This window comes from Phoca vitulina, unplaced genomic scaffold, assembly GCF_004348235.1.
Source record: "Phoca vitulina isolate PV1807 unplaced genomic scaffold, GSC_HSeal_1.0 scaffold36, whole genome shotgun sequence".
Taxonomy (NCBI): domain Eukaryota; kingdom Metazoa; phylum Chordata; class Mammalia; order Carnivora; family Phocidae; genus Phoca; species Phoca vitulina.
Genome location: NW_022589739.1, coordinates 5,980,375 through 5,993,624, shown reverse-complemented (window position 1 = coordinate 5,993,624; position 13,250 = coordinate 5,980,375). Strand labels below are relative to the sequence as shown.

General features: G+C 50.2%; 1 protein-coding gene across 3 annotated transcripts in view; it reads right to left on the bottom strand.

Annotated features, from left to right (window-relative positions):
- Positions 1 to 13,250, bottom strand: part of GALNT18 (polypeptide N-acetylgalactosaminyltransferase 18) — a 353,506-nt gene that overhangs the window by 157,933 nt on the left and 182,323 nt on the right. For all 3 annotated transcript variants that reach the window (XM_032426923.1, XM_032426922.1, XM_032426924.1), the window contains exon 3: positions 2,285 to 2,451. In XM_032426923.1, the coding sequence (XP_032282814.1) occupies positions 2,285 to 2,451 (167 nt within the window). The remainder of the gene's footprint in view (positions 1 to 2,284; positions 2,452 to 13,250) is intronic.

The window sequence follows — 13,250 nt, the reverse complement described above, 5'->3', positions numbered from 1 at the left end:
GGATTATCATTCCCCATTTTACAAAGGAAGAAACTAAGACCCCGAGACACTGAGGGATGTTTTCATGGTCACTCCTCCAATGGTGGAGAGGATCCTAGAGCCCATGACTTGAGACTTCAGTCCACAGTTCTTTCCCTTTGCACCACGTACTGGAATTCCACATGTACAAAAGCAAAGCTACATCTTGTTTATTAAACCAGTGGTTCTCAACCACAGCTATGCAACAGAATTATTAAGAATGCTTTTAAAAACAGAGATGGCCAGATTCCGCCTCAAACTTACTGAATCAGAATCTTCTGGGAGAGAGGTTTGCTTATTTTAGCTCTATATTTTGAAATAATTACAGATTCACGGGAAAGTACACAGAAATGTACAAAGAGGTCTTGTGCACCCTTCACCCAGCCCTCCTGCAACACTGACATCGTACACGACTATAGTACAATATCAAAATGAGCGCATGGATGTTGCCTCCATCTGCAGAGCTTTTCAGATCTCTCCAGTAAGACATGTACCCATTTGGGTGTGAGTATGTAGTTCTGTGCAATTTTGTCACATACAGCCTTGTGTAACTACCACCACAGTCCAGATATTTAACCATACCATCAGTATCATACTCCCTAGAGTTCAGGGTTTGATAGCCCCCATCCCCGAAGAAGAGCCATCCCACTGCTCCCGGCCCACTGCTCCTTCTGCCTCCCTCCCCTGGGAATATACCATCATCCTCAGAGCCACCCTGGCTTGAAACCAAGCCATAATTCACCAGCCCAACTTAGGCCTACCTGCCCTCGATCCCCATACCCACCCCTACAGCAGAACAGGGCCTAAGGATGCCTCTTGCTTAGGGGAAGTCCTCACCCTTGGAGAGATGGCTCATTCATCCTTAGCCTTCTCATCTTCTAAAAGGGGAGGGGCTAGCAGGCCCGGGTGGAGCAAGGTGGGGTGCATGGGTGAGCTAGTCAAGCTGTTCTGGTGTTAGCCATTGGTGGATGGGAGCTCTCGTAGGCATCCATTCCATGGACACAAGCAAGGTAATAGCAAGTAGCTTCAAGAAGTGGGAGCTGGGCCCCTTCCCATATCCCTCATAATGGACAATCACCTTTAAAACTATGCTGCCTATTTGCTTCCATCTTCTGATGTTTTTTCCTTCCTTCACACCCATGGAACAATTAGAGTCAAGTGATTCATAAGCACTGCCCCTCAGAAAGCTCTAAAATCCGCTTCACAGCACTGCTCCTATACTTCTTACTACATGAGAAAATGAAAAAGAAAATTCGCTTATTGAGATTAAATATATTTCAATTATCTGATATGTTTCAGCTTTAATTGATAACAAAACACAAATTGCCCATCTGAACTTCTCATTACAGCAGCTGATTCACTGGAAAATTTACTACCTGATACCAGAGAAAGCACTAAAGATAACACAGGCTCAGGGACTCTGTGATCCTGTGACCCAGCGGTCTGGTTTTTAAAATCATGCATTATCCAAAGCAAATCCATTTTAATCATCCTATCAAGAGCACTGGTTTTTAAACCATCTCAGTACCTGGTCTCTAAGTTGGGAGAATATGACAGGGGCGGTATACATAGGTATCAGAGGCCCTGAAATACACACCAAGGGAAAGAGGTAGCTGGTAGCAGCTGGAGAAGGGGGGACAGCATGGGGAGGGGGGCTTCAACTAGTGTTTGCGGGCCACCTGGGGCTTTGCTAAGGCCAGACAGGGCAGGGAGCAGGGCATCCAGCAAAGAGGACAGACTTCCAGCAGCTCTGTTGTTGTCGCCGTGTTACACACCCACTACCAGCCCCACCATCAATACCACTGTGACCTTCACCTTCACCAGCCCCCTCGACACCTGCACCAGCAGCACCACTGCTAAGACAACACGAACTGTCTTCCAGACAGAGGCCAAGGAGCACCACAAACTGAACTGACGCTTCCCAGAAGAGTCCCTGGGAATGTTCACTGTGCACGCGGTGGGGGTGGAGGTCAGGGCTATGTGCCTTATACTGCACTAGAATGCTGCAGGGGACCGCGCACAGCCAGGAAGGAAAAGCTTGGGGGCCAGGCCCCTCCGGGATACAGAGAGGGCACACCTACGGAGGGAACCTTCCAGAGCAGTGGCCATCTAGAACCTCCCATCTCTGAAGCGACGTCTCGGAGAAGGAGCAGTCACGGAGAGCCTTAAGAAAATGAGACCCCTCCCCCGCTCCCGAGGCTGAAGCCTCTGCTCGGACGTCAGGCACCGAGCAGGGCACTGGGCCCAAGGGAGTTCGGGCACTCACCGTTACTGCTGTTGTCATCCACCAGGATGATCTCCTTGAGCAGGTGTGGAGGCGTGCGTTCAATGGCTGAGTGGATGGAACGCAGCAGCACGGACAGCGCTTCGTTGACGAAGATGAACACGATGCTCACCTCTGGCAGGCTCTCTGGGAAGGAGAGGTTGCGGCACCTAGAAAGAACAGCCAGGCTCTTAGATCTGTCAGTGACTCAGGTGGGGTCACCCCCGGGGCCGGCCCACCCCATGTCTTGGCTCCAGCTTTGCCGGAGGGCTCAGGAGTCCAGATTCTTATTTGATATGGAAGACAAGCCCTAAGTGTGCCACAGACAGGGTCACACCATTAAAACTGGTGTGATCCACCCCAGAGTCTGAATTTGTCAATGGCTATCCCAGCTGAATAGCTGTACAATTAGCGCCAAGGGCAGTACGTGGAACCCAGCATGTGGTCGCTGAGTATTTACTGGGAGAACGGCTCAGTATTTCTAAACCCACTAGGATAGAAAAGGCAACCAAAGGGAAGTCTTAGTATTTTCAAAATGGCAGGCAACATCTAGGCGAGGGCAGACCTTTGATGATCTGCCGCAGGACAGAAATATGTGTCCTTCCAGAGACTTCGACTGCCAGAAGCCACTCTGCCTCACTCCAGAAGGCATACTGCCTGGGGCCTCTCCTACTTCTCATTCATCACCAGGATCCAACCTCCAGAACCAGGCTGAAACTAGACTCAGAGTCTCCACACGAATGAGTGATGAAAGGACAAGTCCAATCTCATTTCACAGATGAGGGCACTAAAGCTCAGAGAGACTGAGTCCCCACCACGCGAGTCAGCTGCCAAGATAGAATCCCAACTCTGGCCTCTGACATCTACACCAGGGATCTTCCCTCCAGGAAAAATGGTTGCTGGAGAGACTGCCTCTAACTGTCCCATTTCCCCCCGAGTTCTCCTAAAACCCTGAAGTCACTGGAGGTCTCTTACCCAAAGGACTTGAGCAAAACCTTTAATTAAAGTCTGTGTGTTCTTCCCCATCAGAAGAGAAACGCATAACCGCTGCAAACATTGCCTTAGTGGGCAGGAAACCATGGCTGGTGCCCTGCTCTGGCTGAAAGGAACCATTATTCCAGAAGGCATTGACTCAGGATAGTTGAATGAAAGCAAAGAGCAGAAATTATAGGCCGTGGGCTCAGAGAGGAGGCTGTCCACTCCCACCACCGGCCACGGACGGCTCCAGGGGCTCCCTCCAAAGTGGGAGGTGCAACCAGGTTAGAACATGCAATAATGAGCATAATAGCACACAGCTTCTGCTTGTCGGCAATTAAAGTGCTGCAGGATAGGAATGGGCCGGTTCTTCCTTAATGAGGAAGGCTGCAGGATAACCAGCGCTGAGCAATTTGGAGAAATCACCATGGGGCCCCAGCCTGCTTAAGAGCCGGAGATTAATAAACTAAAATCACCGTCTCTATGGTTACCAGAAATTTACAGAAACTTCTCCCATTCTATTTCCAGCTCTCCTTCTCTCTCACCAAAGAGGGGTGGAGGAAGGGGAAGAGTTGAACTTTTCCCGAATCCACCTCATGCTTACAATGTTAATAAAACCACCAGGTTAACAGACTGGGTTGGAAGGCGTTCATTCTTGTATTTAATGGAATAAATATTTATTGAGCTTCTTCCATGAGGCAGGTACTACTGTAGGCAGGGCGTGGACGAAATACCTATCCTCAGGGCACTTAGACTTTGACAGGGCAAACAGGTAAGCATGGAAGCAAAGAAATGATACAATTTCATACGAGTACGGAGATGAAAAGAAACGCAGGGTAGGAGGCCAGGGTGATGCCTTCGCAGCTGTTCAGAAGGAGTGGTCAGGGAAGGGCTCTGTGAGGGGGAATTAGTCAGAAGCTTATATGGTTTGAAAAAGCAAGCCGTGCAAAGGCCCGGTGGGGCCGAGGGAACAGTGCGGTGATGGGAGGGGAAGCAACAGGTGAAAGTGGCTCACGTAAGTGCAGTGAAGGGATGAAGGGGACAGGGAAGCAGAGGGAGGGACTTGAATGAAGGAGATAGCCTAGAAGCTTTAAGCTCACCTGACCATTTCCAAAAATTTTTTTTGTTGTCGTGAATGGGATTTTTATAAGAACCATGAGAAGGTGTGTGGTTAGCAGTGCTTATTTATGTCTATCAAGACCGGCAGCTGGCCCTTCCTTAGGCATGAAAACTGACAAAAGCATTAACAGACAACCTGCTTGCTAATTGCATTTTTAAAATAATACTATATATGGTCAAACTGCTGGTACATGACCTTTATTTTTATTTTTTTTTTTTTATAAAGTATAGTGAACAGCTCCCAATAAGGTCAGTGCAGGGGTTCACGCTCGCTGTCCTTCCCACTAGCCCCACTAGCATGAAGATGGTGCCCCCGTGTCTGGAAACATTTCTCCATGGTTCCCCGGGGCCTCAGAGCCCCGCTAACTAGAGCTCCAGGTTGTTCATAGGTGTTTTCCAGAGCTGGGGGTTAACTGTCTTCCTCTACTGCCCTCCCTTCTTACTTCTGAACATAACCACTCCTCTTCCCCGTCCCAAGGAGACCAAGTTTAATCTCTCTCAGTATCGGCATGCCCACCCCGATGGTTTGAACCCCCAGGGCCGGGGAGCCGACTCCTGATGGTCTTAAACAGAATGGAAATGTTATGTTTGTTTTATAAGCTAAACTCTGCTGATCACCATTTTCGCATGAAAGATTCTTTCAAACATAAGGTTGTTATACACAACCGCTTTGGAACATGACAGACAGAGTAGTGCATCGTATTGGTACCTGTTTATTGTCTGTCCCCCCTATAATGCAGCCCCCCAAGAGCAGGGGCTTTATTTTGCTACTGTGCTCTTACCCTTAAACCAGAGTCTGGCACACAGTAGGTTGTTGGAATTAAACAAAACTAACAGGGCTACTGATTTTATGGAAAGCCTAAATTTTATATGCACACCACTGACCCCAGCATGTTCCTTTTTTTTTCTGCAAATCTCCTCCCTGTGTTGGAGAGTCAGGGCCTCTCTTCACCAGCGGGTCCTTCCTCCCCTGAATTTATGGCCCCAGTTCCTCACATTCAAGTCTCGGGCAGCTAGCTCTCTGATTCTTGGAACTGTAATTAAGTGGTCCCTCCGGGCCAAACGTCCTGACCTCCTTAAATCCTTCTTTCCTTCCCTTCTCTCCTGCACGCTGCTCAGAGTCCTCCCAGCAATAGCAGCGCTGCCCTGGCCTCTCTCTCTCCACACTGCGAGGCCCCCTCCCTCACCCCTCATTTACTGGAGCCTAACCTAAATATGGGTGTGGCTGGGCAAAGGCTGCAGGGTGGGCAGGATAAGGAAGACAAGGTGGGACAAGAGCGTTGGGCAGCGGATGAAGCCACCCAGCCCCAGCTCCGCCCCAACTTGCCGTGTGACCCTGGGCAGGCCACTCTACCTCTCTCCATGTCACATCATAGAATAAGGAAGGCAGAAGAAACAACCACTCAGTTGTTCTTTCTCTCAAAAATTTTGTAAAATCCGGGATCTTCTATCTCCCACATGGTGAAAAGAAGACACCTCATTCAAGAATCGGTTTGCAAACCTGCCCTCCCATGCAGCACCTGGTCACCACCAAATGCCACATGAAATGTCCCCTTACTGCCCTCATGATTACACAAGGTGACCACATGTCCTGGTTTGCCCACGACTTTCCCAGTTTCAGCACTGAAAGTCCCAAGCAAAGCGGGACAGTCGGTCACCCTGTGAGTAGACCACTGTGTCCCTAGCCTTCTTGAGGGTAGGGACAGAGCTTGCTCCCAGCCACACGCCCACCGGCCAGCACAGTGCCTAGCCAACAGCAGGCACTCAGTCAGCATCTGCTGAATAAGTTGGTACTACCTTCTCAAAGACCCCAGCACACACACATCGACGCACTGAAGCGGAATTTGCATTGCTGGAGAAAGGAGGCAAAAAGAAGGAGGAAGAACGGCCTGTCAGGCGAGATGTCCACATACCTGCTGGTGACACTCACCATCATCCCTGCTGAACACTGAACTCAGGACAGGAGCCTGCCTGCCACAGGGCAGCTCAAGGCTTTCAAAGGGAATACACATTCAAGAACCACCTTGGAAGAGAATTGTTCCAGACCCAAGCCCAGCACTTCTGCTCCAGAGTCCAGCCACTCGATTCACCCATCAACCAGCACTGCCGAACGCCCCCACCCCCAGAGCTTTGCCAATGTATCCACACCCGAGATGCTCTCCCGCAGCACTTCGACCCTCCAGGGTCCAGGGTCTGCCCCACACCCTCTGCTCCCAGCGCCTGCTCCCCACCCGCTCTGGGTGTCTGCCTCTGCACCCCCTCGTCCCCGCTCACCTCCCCAGGAAGGCCCAGAGGACCCGAGAGTCAGAGGAGCCACACAGGCCCAACTGGCCTTCCCCTACTGCTGCTTCTGGAGAAAGCCTGACTGTACAGGACCAGTTCCTTACTCATACTGAGAAGAGGCATATTCTCTTATAAAATTAAGCCATAAAAGTTCCCTTTTTACTTTTATTCTTGTTCAAAGTCGAGCCATTTTCCACTAGAGATAAAAACAAGGCATTTCTGAGAGGGGAGTACTACGGCTGTCTAATAAGCTGGAATTGATGGTCATGATAAACTCAACTTTATCGATCTCTGCACACAGAAGGTGATGCGAGATGGGAGCAGCTATGCAGAGGCCGCTCGGCAGAGCTCCCCGAGACTGTTTTGATCTGCTTAGAAAGCACATTTATATCAAGAGCTTCAGTGCGACTGTTGCCTGTGGGAGGCAGGGAAGCAGTGGCCAAGTGAGTGAGACCAACCTTGGCTCCCAGCGGCCAGGTACCGCCCTGGACAGCGGCCAGACGCCTCCATGTGGCATCGGCGGATTCTCCCCTCCCTACGACCTTGGCAAATCTACAAGCTCCCAGTCCATCAGGGTGATAACTCATGGGGAGGCTGCTTGACCTGGGGTGGGAGCAGTGGGTAGACCTCTTCCAGGATGAAGTTTAAAGTCGAATGTGAGCTGAGGCTGCCTGCCAGTGCAAGGGGTCACCAGATCCAACTATGCCAGGATGCTCCAAGTGGAGATGGGGTCTTCCTGGACAAAGCAGCAGGAAAATGGCATGCCCAGATACCCATTCCCCTGAGTGTCCCTAGCCCCTCTTTCTTCCCAGGCTTCTCCCAAGACACCCTCCCCTGCAGCCGTGGTCAGCACACAGGGTTCAGGGACACCACTAACCACCTAGGACATAAACCCTTGGACAGAGCCTGGTCCCAGGGTCAGCACAGCCCTCTTGGCCCTTTGAGATCATCAGTGTCCTCACCCCAGCCCCTCCCCTACCTGCACCCACAGGATTTGCTTGCTCCTCCTCTGACCTCACTTGGGTACACTGCTGGCTTCTTCTAGACCTTTCCAGATGAGATAGGCTCCCAGACTGGCCTCCGTCCAGTCTGCTGGACTTAATGAAACCCACAGATGAGGGCAATGAGGAGATTTTCATTGAGCATGAGGATAGTCAAAATTTTTACTCCCTCTGGCTGGCATCTCTATCTCCATGGCCTCTGCACCTGAGAGACTGCATGGTGCCTGCCCCCCCTACTGCCCACGGACCCCCTGTAGAATATTTGGAAATTATAATAGTAATAATTTCCATTTTCTGAGTGTTCACGATTTGCCATAAACCATGCTAAGAGATGTTTGGATATTTTTACTCCCCCCCCCATTTATTCCTTCCTACAATCCTATATGGCAAACACCATTATCCCCATTTTACAGATGAGGGAAATAGGGCTAAGACAGTTCAGTTACTTTCCAGGGCTTAAACCTGGGCTCATTTGTCTCCAAAGCCTATACTCATAATCCCTGCTAAACTAGGGTCTGTATCTTCCTTCCCACTCTCACCCAGAGATGCATCCGGCAAAACAATGGTGTTGTGACAAGCTAGAGACCTGGTGGGGGTGGGGGGGTGCAAAACAGAAGTCACTCCAGGCTGCTATCTGATGAAAGATGGAGAGGATGTTGTGTGTCCGATGTGTGCAAAGAAGATAAAGCCCTGCTGGGCACGTGAGCCCTGAAACTCTTCCTGGTGCATTGTTCCCATTTGGGATAAACCATCCCGGTGACTCCTGGTATAAAGGGGTCTGGGTCTTCTGTCTTGTGGCTTCATCATTTGGCCCACTGCTGATGGGACCAGAGCCTGATTCCTGAGCTCCACGTAGCTAGCAACAGCGTGGCCATCAGCATATAGGGCAGCCTGGCCCAGGAGCTGTGTGTAGTCAGATCTGGCAATACTAAAGAAGGACCTGTGACCCGATCCAGCCCTCTCTCGTGGGAAGGTTGAACGTGAGATACCCCAGGAGGCAGGAAGCAGGAGTCTGGGGCTATAGAAATGATGGGGTTGGAACAGGACAGGTCAGGGAGCTGGAGATGCAGAGAGTCACCACTAGAGACTGTGTTCTAACACGTGAGTCAGGAGGAGGCAGGCTCGGGCCTCCCTGGGCCGTCCTGAACCATGCCCCCCTCCTCCACACCTGAACACATGGCTTCCGGCTGTGTGATGACGTGACTGGGCGTGAACATCAGCCTACAAAGAACCCCAGCCATCTGTGGTTGCCACGTGAGCTCAGCTCCTTGCTCCGAGAGCACGCAGGAGCCCCAGGAAGGAGAGGCCCGCTGAGATTCCTGGGCTGCAACTGGATTCCCCCGTCAGACTCTCACAGCCTCCTCTGCCTTACTTGCATGCCACTCATAAGCCATCGCAACATGTTTTTATGTGAGTATTTAACAAACACCAGCATCTCCGCTAGCCTATAAACTGCATGAGGTCAAGACCACATCTGCTTTACTCACCAGGTTTGTCTAGTACCTCGTACCACGCGCAGCACAGAGTGGAAACTCAGGAGCCCCTGGGTGTCTGGCTGAATGAACAAATGAATAAATACTCCATTGACGAACAGGAGAACTGATTCAGGCCCATGAAAGGCCTGTGGGTGGGAATTCCAGCATGACCTGGCAGAGCAGGAATCGCTGAGCTGAACAGTAAGTCGCTGACGGTACCCTGTATGATTTCCTCACACGAACAGAGTTGCCATAAAAAATCACTATAAACTTGGTGCCTGAAAACAACACAAATGGATTATCTTACAAGAAAGGTACAAAGGGGATTGGTACCTTGTGGGAGGTCAACCAGTTTGTAAATGAGAGACCGGGCCTTGCAACCTACTTGTTTTAAACATCGTTCTATAATCTAAGCAGAAGCTTCATCTGTTAGTCATGTTATCTAGTTTCTCTTACCCTCTGATAAGCCAGAGCAGTAAATGGAGCCCAGGCGGGGGTGGGGTGGGGGGATATCCCCCTGGCTCAGCTGTGGAAGAGACAGCAGACATCTAAGAACTGGGAGCTTTAACCGTCTGCAAGGCGAGAGAAACAGGCCCATCTGATCAGAAACCACAGACAGGTAAACTACTAAGTAGATGTGATCATCAAAGTGTCCAGCTTTCATCCAGAGGGAGAGCTCCTAGAAACATCTTACAGGTGATTATACCAATTGGAGAAAGGATCTGCTGTATCAATGTTGATTGTAAGTAAGACAAGAGAGAAAAGAGTCATTTGAAATGTACACAACTGACAGGAAGCAGAGAAACCATTTGTTCCTAAAACATCTTACTAGAAATCCAGGGGAAATGAAATCCCATGGACAGTGGCCCAGGGAACAAGTCAGCTGTTGGGGAAAGCACATCAGGGACTGAGCATCTCCGTCTGAGCAGGTCAGGCAAGGAGAAGGTGCGGTGGGGGAAGGTGGGCCCCTTAGGTCAGAAAAAGGAGGATGGGGCATCTTTGCTCTCCATCAGACCTGGCTCCAGCCTCTGATGCCCAGAACTCTGGGGCTTGGGAGAAATCCCTCCATCTGACCTGCCTGGCTCTCCTCTCCCCTAACCCCGGGGCCAATGGCCTGTCCCATGTGGCTCCTTGTCCACACAGCAGTCCTCCGGGGACTTAAAGTCATGGTCATGTCCCCCCAAGCCATCTCTTTTACAGACCAAAGACCCAGATGATGCAAGTCACAAAAAATTAAATAGCAGTTGCTATGTGTCAGGCAGTGTTCTAATATTACCATCTCTAATTTGTGTATAGGAAAATCAAGGCATAGGAGAGGCTGGGGAACTTGCTGGAGATCAACCCGCTTGTTATAGTACTCTATAATCTAAGCAGAAACTGCATCTGTTTGTCATGTTCCCCACTTTTTCTCTTGACTCGTTCTCCTCTGAACATACTCCTTTCTCTATATCCCTTACAATCCAATCCTGCACTTGTCATCTGAGTGGCAAAATAGACAAAACTATCACCTCCCCTTTTTAAAGGCATTATATTTCTATTAATATAGCTTAAGATTATATTATCTTTAAGAACAGCCCACATGATACTCTTGGCCCATAATGAGCTTAACATTAAGAATCAGAACTGTTTTCCCACAGTGCTTTAGTAAAGGAGTGTGATCTGCCCCCCCCCCCCCCCCGCCCCACTGTGCGTGGTTAACATTTTCAATGCAATAGCAGAATCACTACTAAGGGTGTTTCCCCTTTGTTTGGAAGCTGCCCTCATGGAGGACACATCTTCCATAGATCTCTGGGTCACCTCCATAGAGCTACGATCCCAAACCAGAAAAAGTCGCCTGGGCCGGGGAGGGTAAGCGTGCCAAGGCAGTGTCCTAAAGACACAAGACCCAGCTAAAAATACTGGCTCTGCCACCCACCACCTGTGGGAACTTGAGTAGGGCTTCTTAACTTGACAAATACTCAGTATTCTCCTATATAAAACAGAAATAATAATAATTACCTCCAAGAGACGAAAGGATAAAGTGAAATTAGAAAATACACATTAAGCAGTCTGCCCAGCACGGGGCACACAGTAAGTGAGCAAGTGGTAGCTCTTAGTAAAAATCATTAGCCCCTGGGTAGCAACTCCCACATGGTCCAGCAATCATGATCCCAGCTGCTCCCCCTTGAGCCATCCCCCTTGTCCCCCAGGACCAGCTACATAATTTGTGGGGCCCAGTGCAAAGGGAAAAGATGGTGGTATTCACAAATCATTCTGAGTTTTAACACAGTGACAGTAGAGCATTAAAGCAAGCACAGCCTCTCTAGCCTTCTCGGGATCCTGTGCTACGGGCTGTGCCCCGTCCGAGTTTCCTAATACTAATATTGCTGCTGCAAGAAAGCACGACACACTTGGCGACTCAGAACAACACACATTTATTATCTTACAGTTCTGGGGGTCAGAAGTCTGACACGGGTCTCATGGGGCTAACATCACAGTGTTGGCAGCACTACGTTCCTTTCTTGAGGCTCACAGAGATAATCTGTTTTCCTGCCTTTTCCCAGTATCTAAAGCTTGCCCCCTTGCCTTGGCTTATGGTTCTTTTCTGTCTTCAAGGCCAGCAATGGCTGGTGGAGTCCTTGTCACACTGCCATCCCTCTGGCCTGATTCTTCTGCCTCTCTCTTCCACTTTTAGGTGCCCTGTGATTACACTGGGCCCATCCCGATAATCCAGGATAATCTCTCTATTTTAAAAGCAGCTGATGAACAACCTTAATTCCATCTGCAACCTTGATTCTCCTTTGCCATGTACCAGACCATAGTCATAGGTTCCAGGGATTAGAACATGGGCGCCCTTGGGAGACCATTATTCTGTCTACTATACATACCCAACCATCCCTGCTGGCCCACAAAGTCCAGAGATGAGGACCCTACAGCCCTCCAATTCATACGTGCAAACCTGTGGCCACACCCCAGTGGTGGCAGCAAATACCCAGTCACCTTGGATGGACTCTAACCTGCTCCTAGGGGGACTGAGCCCCTGGCTCCATGCTGTGTTCTCTCTCTGCTATATTCCCATTCCAGATCTTTCTACTTGGATATTCATACAGGATCTCTCCAGTTCAGGAATAGAGCTGGTGTGTGTGTGTGTGTGTGTGTATGTGTGTGTATGTGTGTGTGTGTGTGTGCATCTGTCCCAGTTGCTCCCTCCTGGGACTGCAGAAAATAGTCTAACCCCCTTTAGATCATACCCTCATCACTCTGTCTCAAGCTTGAGCCCCCCCAGTCAACCCAAAAGCCAGTCCACCCTACCCCCTGGGAGGGAGGGACAAGGACCTCAGGGGACACTGGAAAGAAAGGTGACATGATCACTGACAGACTCAGGAGCCTCTGAGGATCTCCCAGCGAGAGGCAGGAATAGTACCTGCTGGAGGCTCTGTCCTGAACTACCTTGGAGGTAGGCCATAGAGTTGCCATGGCAACTTTAAGGCTTGAAGCTTGCCACCCGGAGCTCCCTTGCTCCTACCCACACCCAAATGCCCACTAGCTCAGGCACTCGTCCCTTCCACTTTCCACAGCTCCTGGTCAGAAATAACCACCATGGCCTGCAGAAAAGAATGAGGCGTGCACCTGTTGTTGTGGAACAATGGGCTCCCATATGCCACCTGCTCGACCTGCTGCCACTGGGTGGGGGCCTGCCCGTACCTTCCTGCCCTGAGCTGCTGACTGTCTTCAAGCCCCCATGATCCTCCTCCCCCACAATCACAACCCATCTTCTCAGTCCCCCCAAGGATGCTGCCTCCACCTTCTCTTTCCATCCCGCAGGCAGAGACCTCCCTGATCTCTTTCTTACACCCTCATTTTTCAAAAAACTGATGCTTCATCTACATGCAGTAAAATTCACAGATCTTAAGTGAATTTCATGAGTTTTGACAAATGAGGTCCACACCCCAATAACACTTGTTTTTCCCCTCTTCTCTTTTTGCCCCTGGTGGGTTATTTTGGAGCCTACAGATAAGGAGGAGGAGGGCGGATACTGGGAGGCTGTGTGTGCTCAAGCACACCGAGAAAGCCACAGGAGCGTTTGGAGCTTGCATCTGGGGATGGGAGGGATGGAGGAAAGCCCCCAGGTTGAGA